The sequence below is a fragment of the Myodes glareolus genome, chromosome 16, assembly GCF_982192425.1.
Source record: "Myodes glareolus chromosome 16, mMyoGla1.1, whole genome shotgun sequence".
In the NCBI taxonomy this organism is placed as follows: Eukaryota; Metazoa; Chordata; class Mammalia; order Rodentia; family Cricetidae; genus Myodes; species Myodes glareolus.
Genome location: NC_142041.1, coordinates 780,342 through 800,432, shown reverse-complemented (window position 1 = coordinate 800,432; position 20,091 = coordinate 780,342). Strand labels below are relative to the sequence as shown.

Sequence of the window (20,091 nt, the reverse complement as noted above, 5' to 3'; positions counted from 1 at the left end):
CCTGGCTCTGAAACTAAAAGGAAAAGGCTAAAAAGGTGAAGTGAAGAAACACACTTTGGCCCTGAAACCAGAGTCAACTCTGTCCCTAACCAATTGAACATGAAATCAACCAATCCCTGAGTAGGAAACCCAACCAGTTCCTGATCAGAAAGCCAACCATCCCTGAGAACAAAATCTAGTCAATCTAAGCTTGTCCAAACTTAAGAGGACCAATTCCTTTTGCGAAAATCTTCTCCCTGGAAAAACTCTACCTAAGAAGCCCTATGAGGTGGCGCACACTTTTAATCCCAGCACTTGGGAGGCAGAGGCAGGCAGATCTTTCAGTCTGTATGTCCTACTTCCATGTCTGGCGGACTGGTGGCTACCAGACTGACTAGTCCTGGTAATTTCCCTTTTTTTTCCCCTTGTTTTCTCTCCACTCTCTCTTCTCAAATGTAGATTCCCCCTCCTACTTGTTCTCTCTGCTGTTAGACCCAAATATTTCTCTATAGCTTAGCTATTTGCCATTCATCTTTTTATTAGACCAACCAGGTGCCTTAGGTGAGAGGCAAAACAACACATCTTTACTTTGTTAAACAAATGCAGCATAAACAACACATCTTTGCCTAGTTAAAGTAATATTCCACAACAGTTTCCAGGTTTACAACTTACCCATAAGTAGCGCTATTTTGTGAAATAATTTTCTTACTCTGTGCTATATTTTAATTATATAATTTTGGGAAAGAACAAAGGGCTTCTTGGCAATTTGCTTTGCTTTTAGCAACCCAGATCACTTCTACAGTTCCCTCAAATGACAATTGCAGCCTTCAGAGAGATCTTTTGGGAACATGTCTCCTGGCCTTACAATTCTGAATGTTTAGTCAGCCATGTTATCCATCACTTCCAAGCTGTCCAACTATGTCAAAACATAGAATAGTCACTGAGGCTTGAACTAAAGGCATTAAATGGCTAGAATAACACAGTTATTTGAATTGAGACTCAGAATTCTACGTGGTGTAATATCAGTAAACGTGTAGCTTTCATGTGAATTAAAATGGCGAATGACTTATCTGAAATACATTACCTGTACTTATATATTATGTTAATTTATTGGGCATAATATATTAATATATACTATGTATGTTTCCTAAAAGCATTTGAATACAATCATTTTGCTTAGTGAACTTATAGCCTTGACGTATTATACATTTTTTTCTAAATGTGTGACTTGTCAAGAATGTTAGAAAATAAAGACAAATATTTGGAAATGAAGCAAGGGAAGCCTGAAGCAAATAATTCCTGATAGACTGGAAGATTTAAATGTTTGTATAATTGCTTTACAAGCTTAGTTTTTTTTTAATGCATCCCATCACCTCCATTTTGTTAAAATTACCTATATGCTAAAGTTACTTCCAAGGACTGTTATTTCATGATACCTTTCATCTCTCTTCAGAATCATTAATAAATGTTTAAATCATGGGATAGTTGAAAGTCATATATATATGTATATTGTATATATACATATATATTAGCATAATTGATACTACCGGTTTGTGATCAGAGAAACTATTTTTTTCTGAAGTTCTGAAGTTTATTAAATGGAATATCCCTTTTGTATTTAAAAAACTAGGGCCACAGTAATTATGCTATCATGTTCTAAAAATAAAAATCGCACTACCTGATAATAGATCACACAGCAATACCTTATAATTTATCTATTCATTTGAATAATGCATACTGAGCAGTAACTGTGCTAAATGCTACCCAGCCAGAGTCCCTACATAGGAACTTGACAGTGTTGACAAGTTCTGAGTATGGACTGATAATTGTAGGAATAGCATGTCAAGGGAGCTGACAGAAAGATGGCATTGCATTAGATCAAAGAGTGTACAGGAACCTTAGGTAAATCTTACCTCAAGAAATACTCAGGTTTCAGGAAAACAAGTAGTTGGGCAAGAGATGGGGAACATATCAAAAAGCACAGGTGATATTATTCATATTGTTGATTATCCAATATTGGCAAGACAATTAGGTTGATATTGGAATTGTTCAATTTAGTATTGGTTGCTGCAAAATTTTGTTAATTTTTTTAAAATCAAAGCTTATTATGTTGTCCCCTGAATTCTGAAATGGGTGTGGTGACTAGAAATAAGGAGAGAGAAAGAGATATATTTGGTATGCTGTATGAACTGGACATGCAGGACCCACAAAAAAATGATGGCTGAACTTGTCTAAAGGAGGAGAGACAGAACTTCAGGGTTCCTGCTTCATAAAAGAGTCTGCCATACATTCTATAGGACACAGAAGAAAGTGACTGAAAAACTGCCAATTTAGGCAGAACTGTCTTTGAAATTTTCTGCTTTATGGAAGTTTGCCAAATACTATGAGCCTGTAGGCTGAAGATGGGTGCCCCAATAGTACAGAGAACTTTGGGTGACTGTCCAGGCAGCAAAATGTCTCTGTCAAATCTAGAGTTTTGGAAGTTGCTTGCAATGCACTTCCTGTTTACTTAGGTAATATTATATCTTTCTGGAGTCTTTGATGGAATTGAAGAAAGATAATTAAAATTTTAAAAGACAAATTAGATGTAAAGCTTTAGACTCAAAAAGATAGATCAGAGTATTTTCCTTAATTTGCCAAATGTGAATGGACTAAGTATTGTAAGTATAATTTTTGCTTGATAACTGTTTTGTTGTATGTAATTTTACTATGTTAAAATTAAAACTTTCCTTTTTATTTAGACAGAAAAGGAGAAATGGTGTGGGAAGTCCTTCTGTATATGTATTGCTTTTATTGGTTAATGAATAAAGAATCTTCTTGGGCCTATGACAGGGCATAATATAGCATGGTGGGAGTTCCAAGCAGAGATAGAAGAGAAAAGAAGATGGAGTCAGAGAGACACCATATAGCCCCCAAATGACAAAGATGCCAGAACTTTACCCAGTAAGCCACAGTCATGTGGCGATACACAGATTAATAGAAATGGGTTATTTTAAGATATAAGAGTTAGCCAGAAATATGCCTAAGCTAATAGGCCAAGCAGTATTGTAATTGACACAGTTTCTTTGTGATTATTTCAGGTCCGGGTGGCTGGGAAACAAATGAGCAGCCTCCTCCTCCAGGAAATGTGAAGAACTGTAGGTTTTGTCTTTTCAAACCCCTGTAAAACTGAATTGAAGCTACTCCCTGGAATTCCAGGGAGGACCTAATCAGAGTCTATCCTGGTCGGTATTAAAGCTTGCTTTAAATTTGACTCAAAATCATGGAACTAGTTTTTCTTTATCTTAGAATTAATAGAACCCCCAACTAGAGAATGGTCCAGATAACAGTTGCAATGTATCTTCCCAATCAATTAATAAGGTATATCCAGACTCCCATTTGCTAAGTGATTCTAGACAGTCAAATTGATAATTAACACTATCATAGCTATTGAACTTTATTTGCAGAGTGGTTTTTCTTTGTTTTAACTTATTATTATATGTATATGTTCATGTGTGTGACTGCTTGTCTGTGTGTACATCACATGCTGCAGCTATCCACAGAGGACAGAAGATAATACTATAGGCAATTATGAACTGCTCAGTGTGGGTGCTAGGAATTGAAACCAGGTACTCTGCAAAATAAGCAAGTGGTCTTAACTCCTGAGCCACCTCTCTAGCCAATGCTTTTCAAACATGCAGAAAGTTTAAACTCCTATTTTTCACAATGTGTCTTTTTAGATCACAGTACACATGAATCATACCTGCATGTTTTTGTTTATATTGATTTGTTTTGTAATACAGTCAGGGTCAACTCTGCTGAGGTTTGAAGATTATTTTTCGCTCTTAGAGATCTATGAAATTTCTTTTTTCAGACTCCTAATTAAATTTCCAATTGTTAAAATGCAATAACAAAGCACATTGTGCCCCATGAATTTGCCAATTGACAGATAACTATCTGAGGCTGTTGTGCAGAGGTCAGGTAGAGGAGGGCTCCTCACCTTCAAACTCTCAGCTAATGACATTCCTATTGCAATGTGGCTGGAAGGTCTGCTTTGTCCCCTGAACTAGGAAGATTGCACATCTTTCTGCTACTTCATTTCAGGAGACTCCTTTCCCCTGATTGTATCCAGGTCCTGTAGCCTAAAGTTGCCACATCAGTGTCTCATTCCTTTCTCACTATTGTTCATAGTGGATCCTCTGCTAGCTGCAGGCCAAGAAAAGCAGACACCATCCCTTCAGGCTATCTCTCAGCATCTCCCTCCACACAATCTGTAATATTGTTCTCACTTCACAGTAAATGTTGTACTTAATGGAGTTTAAGCCTTATTCTATTGAAATAGTCTCAGGAGCAACTGTAGAATAGTTTTCAGTGTATTAAAACACTGGTTTCAAAACAAAGACCTAAATTTATAGAGAGGGCAAAGATCAATGATGAGGATTTTAAAAAATCACCTTCCAGGTGATTCCACTGTGTCTTCTAAGCTGATTATCATCATCCTAAAAGTTGTGATTTCCTCAATAGCCATTCAGCTATTTGTATGCCCTGATCCCAGAGCTTAGCTCCTTCCTCTGTCTGTATTACCATTGCCTATGAGAATCCATTTAAAGTATCTTCCTCCTTCTCAAAGGAAGATGGTCTGTGTTTTCTTTTAGGAAGCTATGATACTAGGAGTATAGAAGCAAGGTCATACCACCAGAGACATACCATCTTCCTCTAATATCTTTCTCCTTGTAGTACCTCTAACATCAAGACAATAGTAACAGCTTAGACAAACCTAAAGGGATCTTGAAGACCATTTTTTAAAGATATAAGATAAATTGATGTTTGAAATAATTAAAATCTTTGAAATATTATAGCTTATATCAATAAATAATACTTTAAGTTGGAGGACTAGGTGGTCAATCTAATGCATTTTTTTATTATTACCTAAATTCTAGTACTGAGTAGAATTTTTTTTTAGCAATAATGTATCTTAAATGTCTTGTTCTGGGAATTAATGGCACTTTATATAGTTATAATTTCATTTTCCCTGTAATACATATTTTCAACTATTATCTATTTTCATTACTGCTGTTATACACTTGTTCATTGCTCATTCAAATCATAAATTTAAAAATTATTATATATTTCTTTCTTTCTAATGGTTACATTAAAGAAAATAATGTTTTTAATAGGCAATTTAAGGAATACTTATTTTTAGAAATTACCCAATTATTGAATTTTTTGATTAAGATGTTTTGTAAAATAGAATATATCTGACATTTAATTTAATATTTCCTTCAAAATAATCTAAATTCTGCATTTCTTAACTTCGTAGTTATGAAGGCACAGAAAGAAATGTTACAGCTAATCATTCAGCAGTATTAATGGTTCCCCCTCAACTTAACCACATTAATTTTAGTCTGCAGTACAATGGAAATAGTTACCCTTATTGACAAGAAGAATCTAAATCCACTACAAATAAATTCTTAAACTTCATTTGAATTTTTAGTTAAAATAACCGTTTAGTTTTTGTTTTATGCTTAACAATTTTTCTGGCACTAAAATAGTAAAACTGCAATAACATTTTATATAAATCAAATAAAATTATAAATATTCATGATTGTAAATATACCTTAATTTCTACTTTTAAAATAAGTTACATTTTAAATAAATTTATCAGTAATGGTGGTTCCACAATTCTGTATATCATTACTGTTCTCCTCAATGGCTATCATTTCTTTAAAACTTATTTTCAGACCCCTCCCCTCCCCCCACTGCTGCGGGCCCTTTGTCTCCTGAGTCCTGGGAAGACCAGCTAGCCCTGTTGCCCTGCTGAGCCGTTCTTCCCAGAGAGGTGAGTGGGTGCTAGCCTGGGCAGCCTGCCTGCCTCTCCGGGAAGGGAGCACAGCCCTTCCCCCCTCAGCTTCTGCAGCAGGGTCTTCGGTGTTCCAAGGGACCCCTCCCCTCCCCCCACTGCTGCGGGCCCTTTGTCTCCTGGGTCCTGGGAAGACCAGCTAGCCCTGTTGCCCTGCTGAGGAGTTCTTCCCAGAGAGGGCTGAGGTGCTCTATCCAGAGAGTGCTGTGAAGTCCTACCCAGAGAGTGCTGAGGAGTTCTATCCAGAAAGTGCTGAGGAGTTTCATCCAGAGTGGGAGAGATGGGCAGGCGCCAATGCAAGAATTCCTCCAACAACCTGAAAGGCAACATGACATCGCCAGAATCCAGGGAGCTCGAAACTAGAAGAATTGAACACCCTACTCCAGAAGAAATAGAAGAAATCGACTCTAAGCGCTTCTTTATGAAAATAATAGAGGAACTTAAACAGGAGGTGAAAATCTGCCGTAAAGAAATGGAAGATAAGTATAACAAAAAAATTGAGGAAATGAGTAAAGAATTGGAAGAGAAATATACCAAAAAGTTTGAAGAAATGAGTAAATCCGTAAATGAAATTCTGGGAAACCAAGAAAAAACAATCAAACAGGTAATAGAAACAGTTCAAGATTTGAAAACTGAAATGGAGTCAATGAAGAAATCACAAACCGAGGGCCGGCTGGCTATGGAAAATCTGGGTAAACGAACAGAGACTTCAGAAACAAGCTTAACCAATAGAATACAAGAGATAGAAGAAAGAATCTCAGACTCTGAGGACACCATAGAGAAATTAAACACTCTGTCCAAAGAAAACAGCAAATCCAACAAATTCTCATCACAAAACATTCAGGAACTGTGGGACACAATAAAAAAACCAAATCTAAGAATAATAGGAGTAGAAGAAGGAGAAGAATTGCATTTCAAAGGTCCAGAAAATATACTCAACAAAATTATAGAAGAAAACTTTCCCATCCTAAAGAACGATATTCCTATGAAGGTTCAAGAAGCATACAGAACACCGAATAGACTGGATCAGAAAAAAACATCCCCTCGTCATATAATAATCAAAACACAAAGCATTCAGACTAAAGAAAGGATATTGAGAGCTGCAAAGGAAAAAGGTCAAGTAACTTATAAAGGTAAACCTATCAGACTTACACCAGACTTCTCGATGGAAACCATGAAAGCCAGAAGGTCCTGGATAGAGGTACTGCAGAAACTAAGAGACAATGGATGCAAACCCAGACTACTTTACCCAGCCAAGCTATTGTTCACTATCAACGGAGAACACAAAATATTCCAGGATAAAAACAAATTTAAACAATACGTAGCTACTAATCCAGCCTTACAGAGAATACTAGAAGGAAAATCACAACCCAAGGAATCCAACATTCCCAACACTGCCTACATTAACTCAGACATCTAGCGACCCTTCACAAGCACAACTCAAAGAAGGAAAACACATACACGCTACTACCCAAAAAAATGACCGGAGTCATCGATCACTGGTCATTAATATCACTTAATATCAATGGTCTCAACTCACCTATAAAGAGGCACAGACTTAGAGATTGGATACGAAAACAGGATCCAACATTCTGCTGTCTACAAGAAACACACCTCAACCACAAAGACAGACACCTACTCAGAGTAAAGGGTTGGGAAAAGGTTTTCCAAGCAAATGGACCTAAGAAACAAGCGGGTGTGGCCATTCTAATATCTAACAAAATCGACTTCAAACTAAAATCAATCAGAAGAGATGGAGATGGACATTTCATACTCATAACAGGAACAATTCATCAGGAAGAAGTCTCAATCTTGAATATCTATGCCCCTAATATAAAGGCACCCACATATGTAAAAGAAACTCTTCTAGAACTCAAGGCAGTCATCAAACCACACACACTAATAGTAGGAGACTTCAACACTCCTCTCTCACCAATGGACAGGTCAAACAGACAGAAACCTAACAGAGAAATAAGAGATTTACTGGAGGTACTGAATCAAATGGACTTAACAGACATCTATAGAACACTCCACCCAAATAGGAAAGAGTATACCTTCTTCTCTGCAGCTCATGGAACCTTCTCGAAAATTGACCACATACTTGGTAACAAAGCAAACTTCCACAGATACAAAAAAATATTAGTGACCACCTGTGTCTTGTCAGATCACCATGGATTAAAATTAGAATTCAACAACAATGGTACCCCCAGGAAGCCAACAAACTCATGGAAGTTGAACAGTCAACTACTAAATCACCCCTGGGTCAAGGAAGAAATAAAGAAAGAAATTAAAGTCTTCCTTGAATATAAAGAAAACAAAGACACAACGTATTCAAACCTATGGGACACTATGAAAGCAGTGCTAAGAGGAAAGTTCATAGCACTAAGTGCCCACCTAAAGAAAACAGAGAAAACACACATTGGAGACTTAACAACACACTTGAAAGCTCTAGAAAAAAAAGAAGCTGATTTACCCAGGAGGAGTAGAAGACTGGAAATAATCAAACTGAGGGCTGAAATCAACAAAATAGAAACAGAGAAAACAATCCAAAGAATCAATGAATCAAAAAGCTGGTTCTTGGAGAAAATTAACAAGATTGACAAACCCCTATCCAAACTAATCAAACGGCAGAGAGAGAACTTGCAAATTAATAGGATCAGAAATGAAAAGGGGGACATAACCACAGACACAGAGGAAATTCAGAGAATCATTAGATCTTACTACGAAAGTTTATATGCCACAAAGTTGGAAAATGTAAAAGAAATGGACATTTTTTTAGATAAGTACCATATACCAAAGTTGAACCAAGACCAGGTGAACAATCTAAATAGACCTGTTAGTCGTGAAGAACTAGAAGCTGTTATCAAAAATCTTCCTACCAAAAAAAGCCCAGGACCAGATGGTTTCAATGCAGAATTCTACCAGAACTTTCAGGAAGAGCTAATACCTATACTCCTTAATGTATTCCACAATATAGAAACAGAAGAGTCACTGCCTAACTCCTTTTATGAAGCTACAGTTACCCTAATACCAAAACCACACAAAGACACAACCAAGAAAGAGAATTACAGGCCAATCTCACTCATGAACATCGACGCGAAAATTCTCAATAAAATACTGGCAAACCGAATCCAAGAGCACATTAGAAAAATTATCCATTATGATCAAGTCGGCTTCATTCCAGAGATGCAGGGCTGGTTCAACATACGCAAATCTATCAATGTAATCCATCATATAAATAAACTGAAAGAAAAAAACCATATGATCATCTCACTAGATGCTGAAAAAGCATTTGACAAAATTCAACACCCATTTATGATAAAGGTGTTGGAGAGACTGGGGATACAAGGATCATACCTAAATATAATAAAAGCAATATACAGCAAGCCGACAGCTAACATCAAACTGAATGGAGAGAAACTCAAAGCCTTTCCACTAAAATCAGGAACGCGACAAGGCTGTCCACTCTCTCCATACCTCTTCAATATAGTGCTTGAAGTTCTAGCAATAGCAATAAGACAACATAAGGGGATCACGGGGATTCGAATTGGAAAGGATGAAGTTAAACTTTCGCTATTTGCTGACGATATGATAGTGTACATAAGCGACCCCAAAAACTCTACCAAAGAACTCCTACAGCTGATAAACACCTTTAGTAACGTGGCAGGATACAAGATCAACTCCAAAAAATCAGTGGCCCTCCTATACACAAAGGATAAAGAAGCAGAGAGGGAAATCAGAGAAGCATCACCCTTCATGATAGCCACAAATAGCATAAAATATCTTGGGGTTACTCTAACCAAGGAAGTGAAAGACCTATTTGACAAAAACTTTAAGTCTTTGAAGAAAGAAATTGAGGAGGATACCAGAAAATGGAAAGACCTCCCCTGCTCTTGGATTGGGAGAATCAACATAGTAAAAATGGCAATTCTACCAAAAGCAATCTATAGATTCAATGCAATCCCCATCAAAATCCCATCAAACTTCTTCACAGACCTTGAGAGAACAATAATCAAGTTTATATGGCAAAACAAAAAACCCAGGATAGCCAAAACAATCTTATACAATAAAAGAACTTCTGGAGGCATTACCATCCCTGACTTCAAACTCTATTATAGAGCTACAGTATTGAAAACAGCTTGGTATTGGCATAAGAACAGAGAAGTCGACTTATGGAATCGAATAGAAGACCCAGATATTAACCCACAAACTTATGAACACCTAATTTTCGACAAGGGAGCTAAAGGTATACAATGGAAGAAGGAAAGCATCTTTAACAAATGGTGCTGGCATAACTGGATGTCAACCTGTAAAAAAATGAAAGTAGATCCATATCTATCACCATGCACAAAAATCAAGTCCAAATGGATTAAAGACATCAACATTAATTCGTCCACTTTGAACCTGATAGAAGAGAAAGTGGGAAGTAGTCTACAAGATTTAGGCACAGGAGGCCTCTTCCTAAGTAGGACCCCAGCAGCACAGACAATAAGAGAAACAATGAATAAATGGGATCTACTGAAACTGGGAAGCTTCTGTAAAGCAAAGGACACTGTCAGTAGGACAAAAAGGCTGCCTTCTGACTGGGAGAAGATCTTCACCAACCCCTCATCAGACAAAGGTCTGATCTCCAAAATATACAAAGAACTCAAGAAACTAGGCACTAAAACTCTAATTAACCCAATTAAAAAATGGGGTACTGAACTTAACAGAGAATTCACAACAGATGAACTTCGAATGGCCAGAAGACACTTAAGGTCATGCTCAACCTCCCTAGCGATCAGGGAAATGCAAATCAAAACCACTTTGAGATACCATCTTACACCTGTCAGAATAGCTAAAGTCAAAAACACCAACGATAGCCTATGCTGGAGAGGATGTGGGGTGAGGGGAACACTCATCCATTGTTGGTGGGAATGCAAACTCGTGCAGCCACTGTGGAAATCAGTGTGGCGGTTTCTCAGGAAACTGGGAGTCAACCTCCCTCAGGACCCAGCAATACCACTCTTGGGAATATACCCTAAAGATTCCCTAACATACTACAAAAGCATTTGTTCAACTATGTTCATAGCTGCACTATTTGTAATAGCCAGATCATGGAAACAACCTAGGTGCCCCTCAATAGAAGAATGGTTAAAAAAGGTGTGGAACATATATACATTAGAGTTTTACTCGGCGGTAAAAAACAATGACATCTTGAATTTTGCATGCAAATGGATGGAAATAGAAAACGCTTTACTGAGTGAGGTAAGCCAGACCCAAAAAGAGGAACACGGTATGTATTCACTCATAAGTGGATTCTAACCATAATTAAAGGTCTTTGAGCCTATTATTCGTGATCCTAGTGAAGCTAAATAAGAAGATGAACCTGATGAAGATTATTTAGCTATCCACCAGGAGGTAGGAAATATACATGAGTCCCAGGTAACCTCGGGTGCATGGGGGGGTGGGAGGGTCGATGGAGGGGGAGAGGACTAGAGAGAAGGGAGTAGGGGAGGAACGGGGAAAGCTTGGTGGCCGGGGATGGGGGGGGGAGGGAGGTAGGATGAATATGGGATCAGGGAACAATATATTTCAACTAAGGGAGCCATTTTAGGGTTTACAGGAGACTTGATTATATATGGGATCCCAGGTCCAAGGAGAAATCCCCCAGATTGCTCTCTGGACAGAGGAGAGGGTGCCTGAATCGGCCGTGGCCCATGACCATACTGATGTATATTTTGCTTATCACCATAGATCCTTCCTCTGGCGAAGGACGGCTATGCAGTCGGAGGCCCACATTGGAGGACCGGATTGAGCCCCCCGAGGTCCGGAGGGGGAGCGGAAGGAGGAGGAACATGAAAAACGAAATCAGTACTGCGAGGGATGCTATCACCCACTGATACAAGGGAATGGATCTGATGAGAGTTTACCAGGGCCAGCCGGACTGGGACTGAACGAGGACGTGATCTAGCCAGATTCTCGGAATTTGGCCGGATTCTCTGACTGTGGCTGGCCCGGGGTCTTTCTGAAAAGCCATTGACTATGACACTGGGACCTGTTTCCTCTGCATATGCTGGATTTTGGGGATCCAGTCTGTTTGGATGCTAGCCTTCCTGGACCTGGAGGGAGGGGGAGGGAGCTGGAGCTTCCCACAGGGCAGGAAACCCTGACTGCCCTGGGGGACGGAGGGGAAGGAGGGGGGGAGTGGGGGGAGTGGGAGGGTGTTGGGAGGGGGGGCGGAATTGGAAACTTTTATAATTTAATAAAATTTACTATAAAAAAAAAAAAAGAAGCTATCAAAATTGAAAAAAAAAAAAACTTATTTTCACTCTTGAAATAAGCTGAAAATATGCATTTGTTAAATAATCTGTCATAATGTTTTAAAAAGTGTGGGCATTAAACTTGTTGGATAAAATATGAAGTATTTTAAAACCACTGTTACTATTATACATATTAATTTTATATCAGGCTTAGAAAAAAGAGTCATGGCCATAGTCTCCGCTCTCTTTATGTGACATGTCTCCCAGCCCCGTCCTCACTGTACGTGCTACCATTTGTCCCACACTAAATCCATCTGAGTCTTTTCCACAATTATTCCAGCTAGAAAAAAAATCACTTTCTTCTTCTCTCCTGTTCCAGCGCTGTTAAAAGTGCAAAATCATATCAGTTATGCCCCTGTACAGACAAGGATTAGAAATTTGACGTCCACACATATCTAGATATTTTATTTAATCTTCTCTGTGGCCAGCTTCCTCCTTCCTCTAGTGACATAGATGGGCCAGTAGACAACCCCTATTTTATTTTATTTTATTTTATTTTATTTTATTTATTCCTTTGAACAGGATTTCTATTCTTATACCCAAACGTCTGGACTAATGACTGTTCATAAATATTAATCACAGTAAAGGGATCGGTGCTTACAGCTGAAGGCCATGCTTAGTTTACTCTGTACTAGCAGGGGACCTAATACACAATAGATATTAGGTTACTGTTAGTTAAATTAATTAGTGAAAAACAGAATTAATACAAACAATTGTGCTTATAGTGTCTAGCACAAAATTTAGCATTTCTTGACATATTTCACTATACATTTAATTCATAAGCATTATAACCTTGTACTATAATTCAAATTTCTCATATTTTTCTCATATTTTAATATTTATTATTATAGACCAAAGTGCCCTCCAAGTTCAAAGAATGTGAATTTGAATAAAGCTCAAAGACATGGATTGAGCTTCAATTTGCATATTCTGAATAAATACTGTCTGTGTATTGATTTATACATTTACACTTAAAAATGTAAACTATTAGTCTAGTTCACTGTGATAAGTGAATTGCTTCTTCACATTTATAGATATAGTTCTCAGGAAACTATATCCAAGACGCTGAAACATTATTTAAAAGAAATTAAACTGTCAGTAGAGATACTAAAGTTCTAACTGGTGATCAAAAATATTATAAAATTACCATAAGATTACTTAAAACAGAATCCTTACCTATTAACATAAACATTAGCATTTTCTTTTAATTTATTCATAACAACAATGTCTTATTGGTACAGAATATAGGTATAGTACTGCAAGTATGCCCACTTGAATGTATTAAAGATATTTAAAACACTGACTATGGCTATTGTACTCACTTATTTTAAAAGTAATTATCATTATGATTCCTAGGACTAGATAAATGTGTTGACGTAGAGCAACAACACAACAATGTAGAGAAAACCCTGGCACTGTAAATTTTGTCTTCTGATTTTAACATGGAAGTAATTAAATTGAACAGCCTCCTTAAATGTAAGGATATTGTATATAGGCCCTTCTTGGATCTTTTTTTCCCTTTATGTTGCTATTTAAACTTTTAGGGGGAAAAAGAAATCCTTTACAGATGCTATGCTGGTTAGTGTTAACTGTCAACTCGACACAGCCAAGAATCACCCAGGAAAAGCAACAGAGTGGCCTTTGGGAATGTCTGTGAGCCACTGTCTTATTGATAACTTAAGTGAGAAGACCCAGACCACTGTGGGAAGTATCATTCCTTAGGCAGGTGTCTCTGAGCAATACATGAAAGAAGACAGGCAGCTGAAAGTTAACAAGCAAGGATCCATGTGTTTGTTCTTTTGGGGCTGTTGATGGGATTTGATGCTCTAAATTCCACCCTTTAAACTCTGCAATGATTCATTGTAACCAGGAATTGCAAACCAACTAATCCCCTTACTACATTGCTTGTTTTGTTTGTTTTTGTGACACAGTGTCTTTCTGTTAAGCAGCCTAGCAGTCTGGCTGTCCTGGAACTTGTTATGTAAAGCTGGTTGGCCTTGAACTCACAGAGATCTACTTGTCTCTTCCTCCCAAGCACTGGGATTAAGGCATGTGCTATCATTTTCATCTTCCTATATTGCCTTTTATAATATTTTCTCATAGCAACAAAAATAAAACTAGGATAGACTGTATAATTACATAAAACACCAATACCATCCCTAAAAAATTGTAGTAGTAAGGGCTAGTATGGTTTAAAAGCTCTTTCAAGATAGAACAGTGAACTACCTTATTAAACTTGTACTCTTTTTCTGAATAAAAACTGAAAGTCATTAAGAAATCTTTAAAGCTATGTTGATACTTTTTGGCAAAATGAAAATCCAAATAACTCCAGACTTCAGGGTCAAAATTCAGTGTTCTTTGAAAGCAAAACAAAATACAGCTGCTTTTGTACTTGATTTCTTGCATCCTAAAATATTCTAGAAATCTTCCTTCTCATATATTCCCAAATAAAATAAAGTTCAGAGAGTGACAACAATTGCAAAGCATTTTGACATCATCCATGACCTGTTTTTCAAAGTTCAAGCAGAAATGATTTTCAACGTCTCCGTCAGGTCCTCTATTTTGATTAACGAGAAACTGCTCCAAGGAGCTTCACTACTTCTGAGAGACACTGCACATGACAGAGTTCCTCCAGTCTTCAGCAAATGCTCTGGCATCATTCCTCTTTCCAGCTCAGTCAAGCAGTTTTCTGACTTTGCATCAGAGTCACCTTCTATGTATGTTAGATGAATTATGCAGGGATGACTATAACAATAATAGTAGACATTGGTGTTGGTCTACAGCTTTAATAACACCCAGTGTCACTGCTTAGGCCACAGCCAGGGCTATGCTCAGGCTCAGAGGAGGCTTTCATCTACTATCCACCACTGTCCCTAAGCTTGATATGGGATTCACCTCTGTATTCTGTGAATACTATTGGTTAATAAGGAAGCTGCTTTGGGCCTACTGCAGCACAGAATAGGGCAAGGCAGGAATTCCAAGTAGATAAGGAAGGAAAGAAAGTGGAGTCAGAGAGAAGCCATGTAGCTGCCCAAGGAGAAAGACATCTGTGGGAGCCCACTGGAACCTTGCTGGTAAACCACAATCTTGTAGTGATGCACAGATTAATAGAAATGGGTTAATTTAAGTTGTAGAGCTAGCTAAACAGATGCTTAAGCTATTGGTCAAACAGTATTGTAATCAATACAGTTTTTGTGTGATATTTTGGGTCTCGGAATCTGGGAAATAAACAAGCAGTCTCTGCCAACATAAACAGACTAATTTTATCTCAACTAGACAAGGTACAGTCATTTTGGAAGAGAGGATCTCAACTGAGAAAATGTCCCCCACTAGATTAGCCTGTAGGCAAATTGATGATGCATTTTCATGGTTGAAAACTTATATTAGAGGACCCAACGTAACACTATCACAAACTGGAGTCAGACAAGACCAGCAGGAAACCATTGGCTTTCAGATCTAAGATCAAGTGCTGTTAGGATCACCACCTTTAGGACAAGGAGATCAAAGCTGTCCAAGGAGGAAGAGGGCAAAAAAATCATAATAGTCTTGGTCACATATCACATAGATCAATAAAACCACAGGTTAAGCAATGTTTTCAAGGAGAAAATCTCATGAGGAAACATTTCTCAACAGAAGTTAAATACTTACATTATTAAATTATTTCCAATGGCTGATCTATGTGATTTGTATGTATGTGCATATACACATTTGTAAGAGCAGTAACTGAGTTCAAATTTTATAATACACTGTGGATTTCAACTCAATTTGAAAGTATTTATTGTTCTTCTGAGGTACATTGCTTGTTTAACCTCAAGAATATAGATTAATGTTCAGTAATAAAATGGGAAAGTGTGATTTTACTTTTACCATGAGACATTCACTGAATTCTATCAAATGTCTTTAATATCCTCTTTTGAGAAGTTGCTTTCAGAGTTTTTGTCCATTATTTACTCATTTTGTTTTCTTGCTACTGATTTAAATTCCTCCCATATTTTGGATATCAATTGTGCATGTCAAGTGTGGACTTGCAAAATGCAAAGATTTTCAGCTAGACCATTGATGTGTTCTCACTCTCTTTCCTTGTCTTTGAAATGTGTCTTAGTTTAACAAAAGACACTTGTATATTTTTATTTTCTTGCTCTGCTTTTTGATATGTATCTAATATATGTAACATAGTTTTGACTTCTTTTGCCTAAAATTTTGTGGGAATCTTTTCAGGTTTGAGTTTAGGCTATTACTTCACTTCTAATCCTCAAATTATTTTATTTTAAGGCACTATGTTAGTTAAGGATTATGTACAATCTCTCTCACTGTACATAAAGTTTCAAAGTTCATTAGGCTTTCCTGCTTGTTGGTTTTTGACAGTTTGACACAAACCTGGTTATAGTTTGGAAAAACAAATCTCAATTGAGGAATTTCCTGAATCTGGTTAAGTTATAAGTAAGTCTGTGGGAGCATTTTCTTGATTAACAGTTGATGTGGGGAACAGCCTATTGTAGGAAGTGCCAACATGGGGGAAGGAGTCCTGAATTGTATAAGTGGGCAGGCTGAGCAAACCATGGGAAACAATCCAGAAACCAGTGTTACTCTATAATCTATCTCTGTTTCATTTCCTGTCTTGAATTGCTGCCTTAGCTTCCCCCTGATGATGAACTATACCCCGCAACCCAAATAAAACATGTCCTTGCCAAGTTGTTTTAGGTTACAGTATTTTATCACAATAGAAGCCTAACTAAGATACCATCTTTCAATGCTCTACCTTTTTTCAAAAAGAAAAGTTTTCTAACCTCCTATTGAATTTTGTGTCTTCAAACAATTCTTCAACTTTTATATATTCATCGACAATTTTCCAGTTGATAGCACTTTAGTTTTCTTCACAGATTCTGCTTGTGCTCACACCTATCCCAAAATGGTTTCTATTTAGCGTATCAGCAGTATTTCCCACTAAGTGCTGTATGCATGTGGTTTAGGACTAGCAAATCAGAGCACAGTGAAAATCCATGGTATAATTTAATCAACTAGAGAGAGTATGGTGAGTTTCTGTTCAGGTTCTTTTTAAAGACTACTTCATTCCTCTCCTAAAACTTAAGTACAAGAATACAGTCTGTCCGCATCTACCACAAGAAGTATGAAAATGAAAAGAATCCAAAAAGGTAAGGCAGATCCATAGACGGAAAGTAGCTATCAAGATTATAGTTTAAGCCTGAGACTGGCTTTCCTCCCAAACATACCAGAAATATATCCTAAAATCCCCAGGCTTGTTAAACTAATTTGATTGTATGTTCAGGCACATAAACAAATCAATGTGTGCTTTCCTGATGTGTTGTATATTTTATACACTGTAATAGTTACTGTTATTCTGCTATGATAAAATAGTAAGATGGGCAAACACATAAAAACAAAACAAGTATTTTTTTGTTTCTTTTATAGGTCTTATATTTTACATAGATACATAAAATCACTTAAATATATAATATGCATGTGTGGCCTGGTATTAGAAAGGAGACTAGGGGAATAAATACCAGAAGAGAGCACAGAGAATGGGGTATGGGGAGGTGAATATGTCACAGGACATGATATACTTGGATAAAATTGTCATTATGAAACTCAGCATCCCTATGCAATATGAATATAAGCCAGTCCTAAAAAGCACACAAACATTCACACATAAATTTTATTTTCAAAAGAAGACATGTTACCTTTTTTCATCCTTCTGGAAAATTTTAGGAAGTACTGTTTTTTCATGCAAGAATATTTGAGGATATTGCTTGATGAATGTATTGTGAGCTGTCAGATTAAGGGAAGAATGTCGGCTTAAGAAAAAGAGAAAAAATAAGTGTAAGAATAACACACAATAATTGTTTTAAAAGAGCTTTAATACTATATATTAATTCTGTATCGTTTTTATGTCAAGCTTTTTATTACTGCAATTGGATAAAGCTGTTATTTAATATAGCATAATGAAAGTTACTCCAAAATGATTCTGAATTGTCCTACATACTTGTAACCTGGGACTGCAGTTTTCTAAATCTTTGCAATAATTAATGAAAACATCATATACTATTATTTAAGTCTGTAGTAAAGAAGTGTTGTGTGAAAAATCTCAGCATTTCCCACTCTGGAATAATGTAGGATAGGTTTGATAAGTGGAAGTTCAGTTTTCTTTTACTGATAAATCATAAACTCCTTTTGTGGATAAGGTAGACTTTTCTACTTTAAATACCCTCCTCTACGTGATTCTTCCACTGTAAACATACCAATAAAAAAGAGCTACAAAAATAGGGCAAATTGTCATAAAATGTTGGATAATAGCTGTTGTTTCTAGAAAATCTGCCCCATTCAATTTTCAAGTGACAACCATCTAAAATATTGTCAATATCTGAAATGCTAAACATTCATCTTGATAGTTCATTTCAATAATTAGTAAAAATGGCCATCTTCAGATTGAACATTGACAAAATCTTGGTCAATATTTGCTTCATGGTAACAAATAAGAAAATCCCTCAATTAATGTCTTTTTCTTGTTTTCTTGTCAATGCAAACAGTGACACATTGAAATAATTGCGACAATTTCTTTTTCTCTGGGCTATATTTTCTAAAACATTGTATTGATATTTCACAGAAAATAAATTATGTATAACTTAAAATCTTATTTCATTTACCTTGATTCAAACAGTAGAATGTAAATGTGATTTAATACATTGTACATTTTATTTCTTTTCTCACACAATGGATATTTACTGATCAAGGATTTACTCGGTTTTTAAATCTGTGCACTCATATCTGTAGAGGATTTCCAAAGATCTCCCATATGTGTATTTGGAAACTCACATTCAATGATCATTTGTTAATTTTCTTAAGCACTTGTTCTATATAATATACTGTAGTAAGTTTTCATTGCATATTTGTATAACCTACTGATGTTGATATATATATATATATATATTGATTTAAAATACCATTACTTTAATAGTTACTCACACCATATAACTAGGATGTGAAAGATATATAATAAAAATTAAAATTTAACTGACTCGAAATCCCATTTTCTTAACTTCTAAGACATGGTGACCCAAGTAAAAATGCAAATTATTTCTTATTATGTCAGGCCATATTTTAACCAAATTACATATAGCACAACATTTAATTTCTACATATCTGTATGTTTCAATACTCCTATCGACATTTCATACATGTAGAATTTGAGATTCAAAGAAATATAATAGTGTTTCTTCTTTATTTACATGTAGACCATGGTGTATGTCTTAGAACATTATCTGAACTGTGAATTGGATTGATCACCTTAGGAATGGATTAAAAACATTTTTCCCCAAAATATAAAGACCCAATTTACTTTTGTCTACCACCTTCTACAGGTGTGACAGACACCTCCTTAACCTAATTGGGAATTTCTAACATAAATTGGATGGTATACATGAATCCAGTTTTTAATCATTTGAGCATTTGAAAACAATGTGTCCAAGCAGTGGAATGAAAGCATCAAGTGCTATGTCTAGGGATGACATAATTCTCAGCAAATCCACAATCCTTATGATATTGATGCTATGTGTTCTATGCCATAAAAATTACACTGGTAGCATATTCCTACCTCTGTATCTTCTATATTCAAAACTATGACACTAAATGATTAAAATACAGAAGAAGGTACAATAAGGCAAAAGCTGATAAACTGAAGCAAGCATGCTCTCAGAAAGGGAATCCATGGCCCATTCATTAAAAGTAACAAAATATCTTTGAGTAACTGAAACCAAACAAGTGAATGGCAAGTGTATGACCTGTTTAACAAGAACTTTAAAACTTGGAAGAAATAAATTGAAGATACCAGAAAATGGAAAGACATCCTATGCTTCTGGGTAGGTAGAATTATCATAGTAAAAATGACAATCTTATCAAATACAATTTACAGATTCAAATCAATGCCCAGCAAAATTCTTCACAGACCTTGAAAAA

General features: G+C 36.4%; 1 protein-coding gene across 1 annotated transcript in view; it reads right to left on the bottom strand.

Annotated features, from left to right (window-relative positions):
* Window positions 1-20,091, bottom strand: part of Cnbd1 (cyclic nucleotide binding domain containing 1) — a 293,203-nt gene that overhangs the window by 250,958 nt on the left and 22,154 nt on the right. The window contains exon 3 of the mRNA XM_048420690.3: window positions 17,820-17,933. Within this exon, the coding sequence (XP_048276647.3) occupies window positions 17,820-17,933 (114 nt within the window). The remainder of the gene's footprint in view (window positions 1-17,819; window positions 17,934-20,091) is intronic.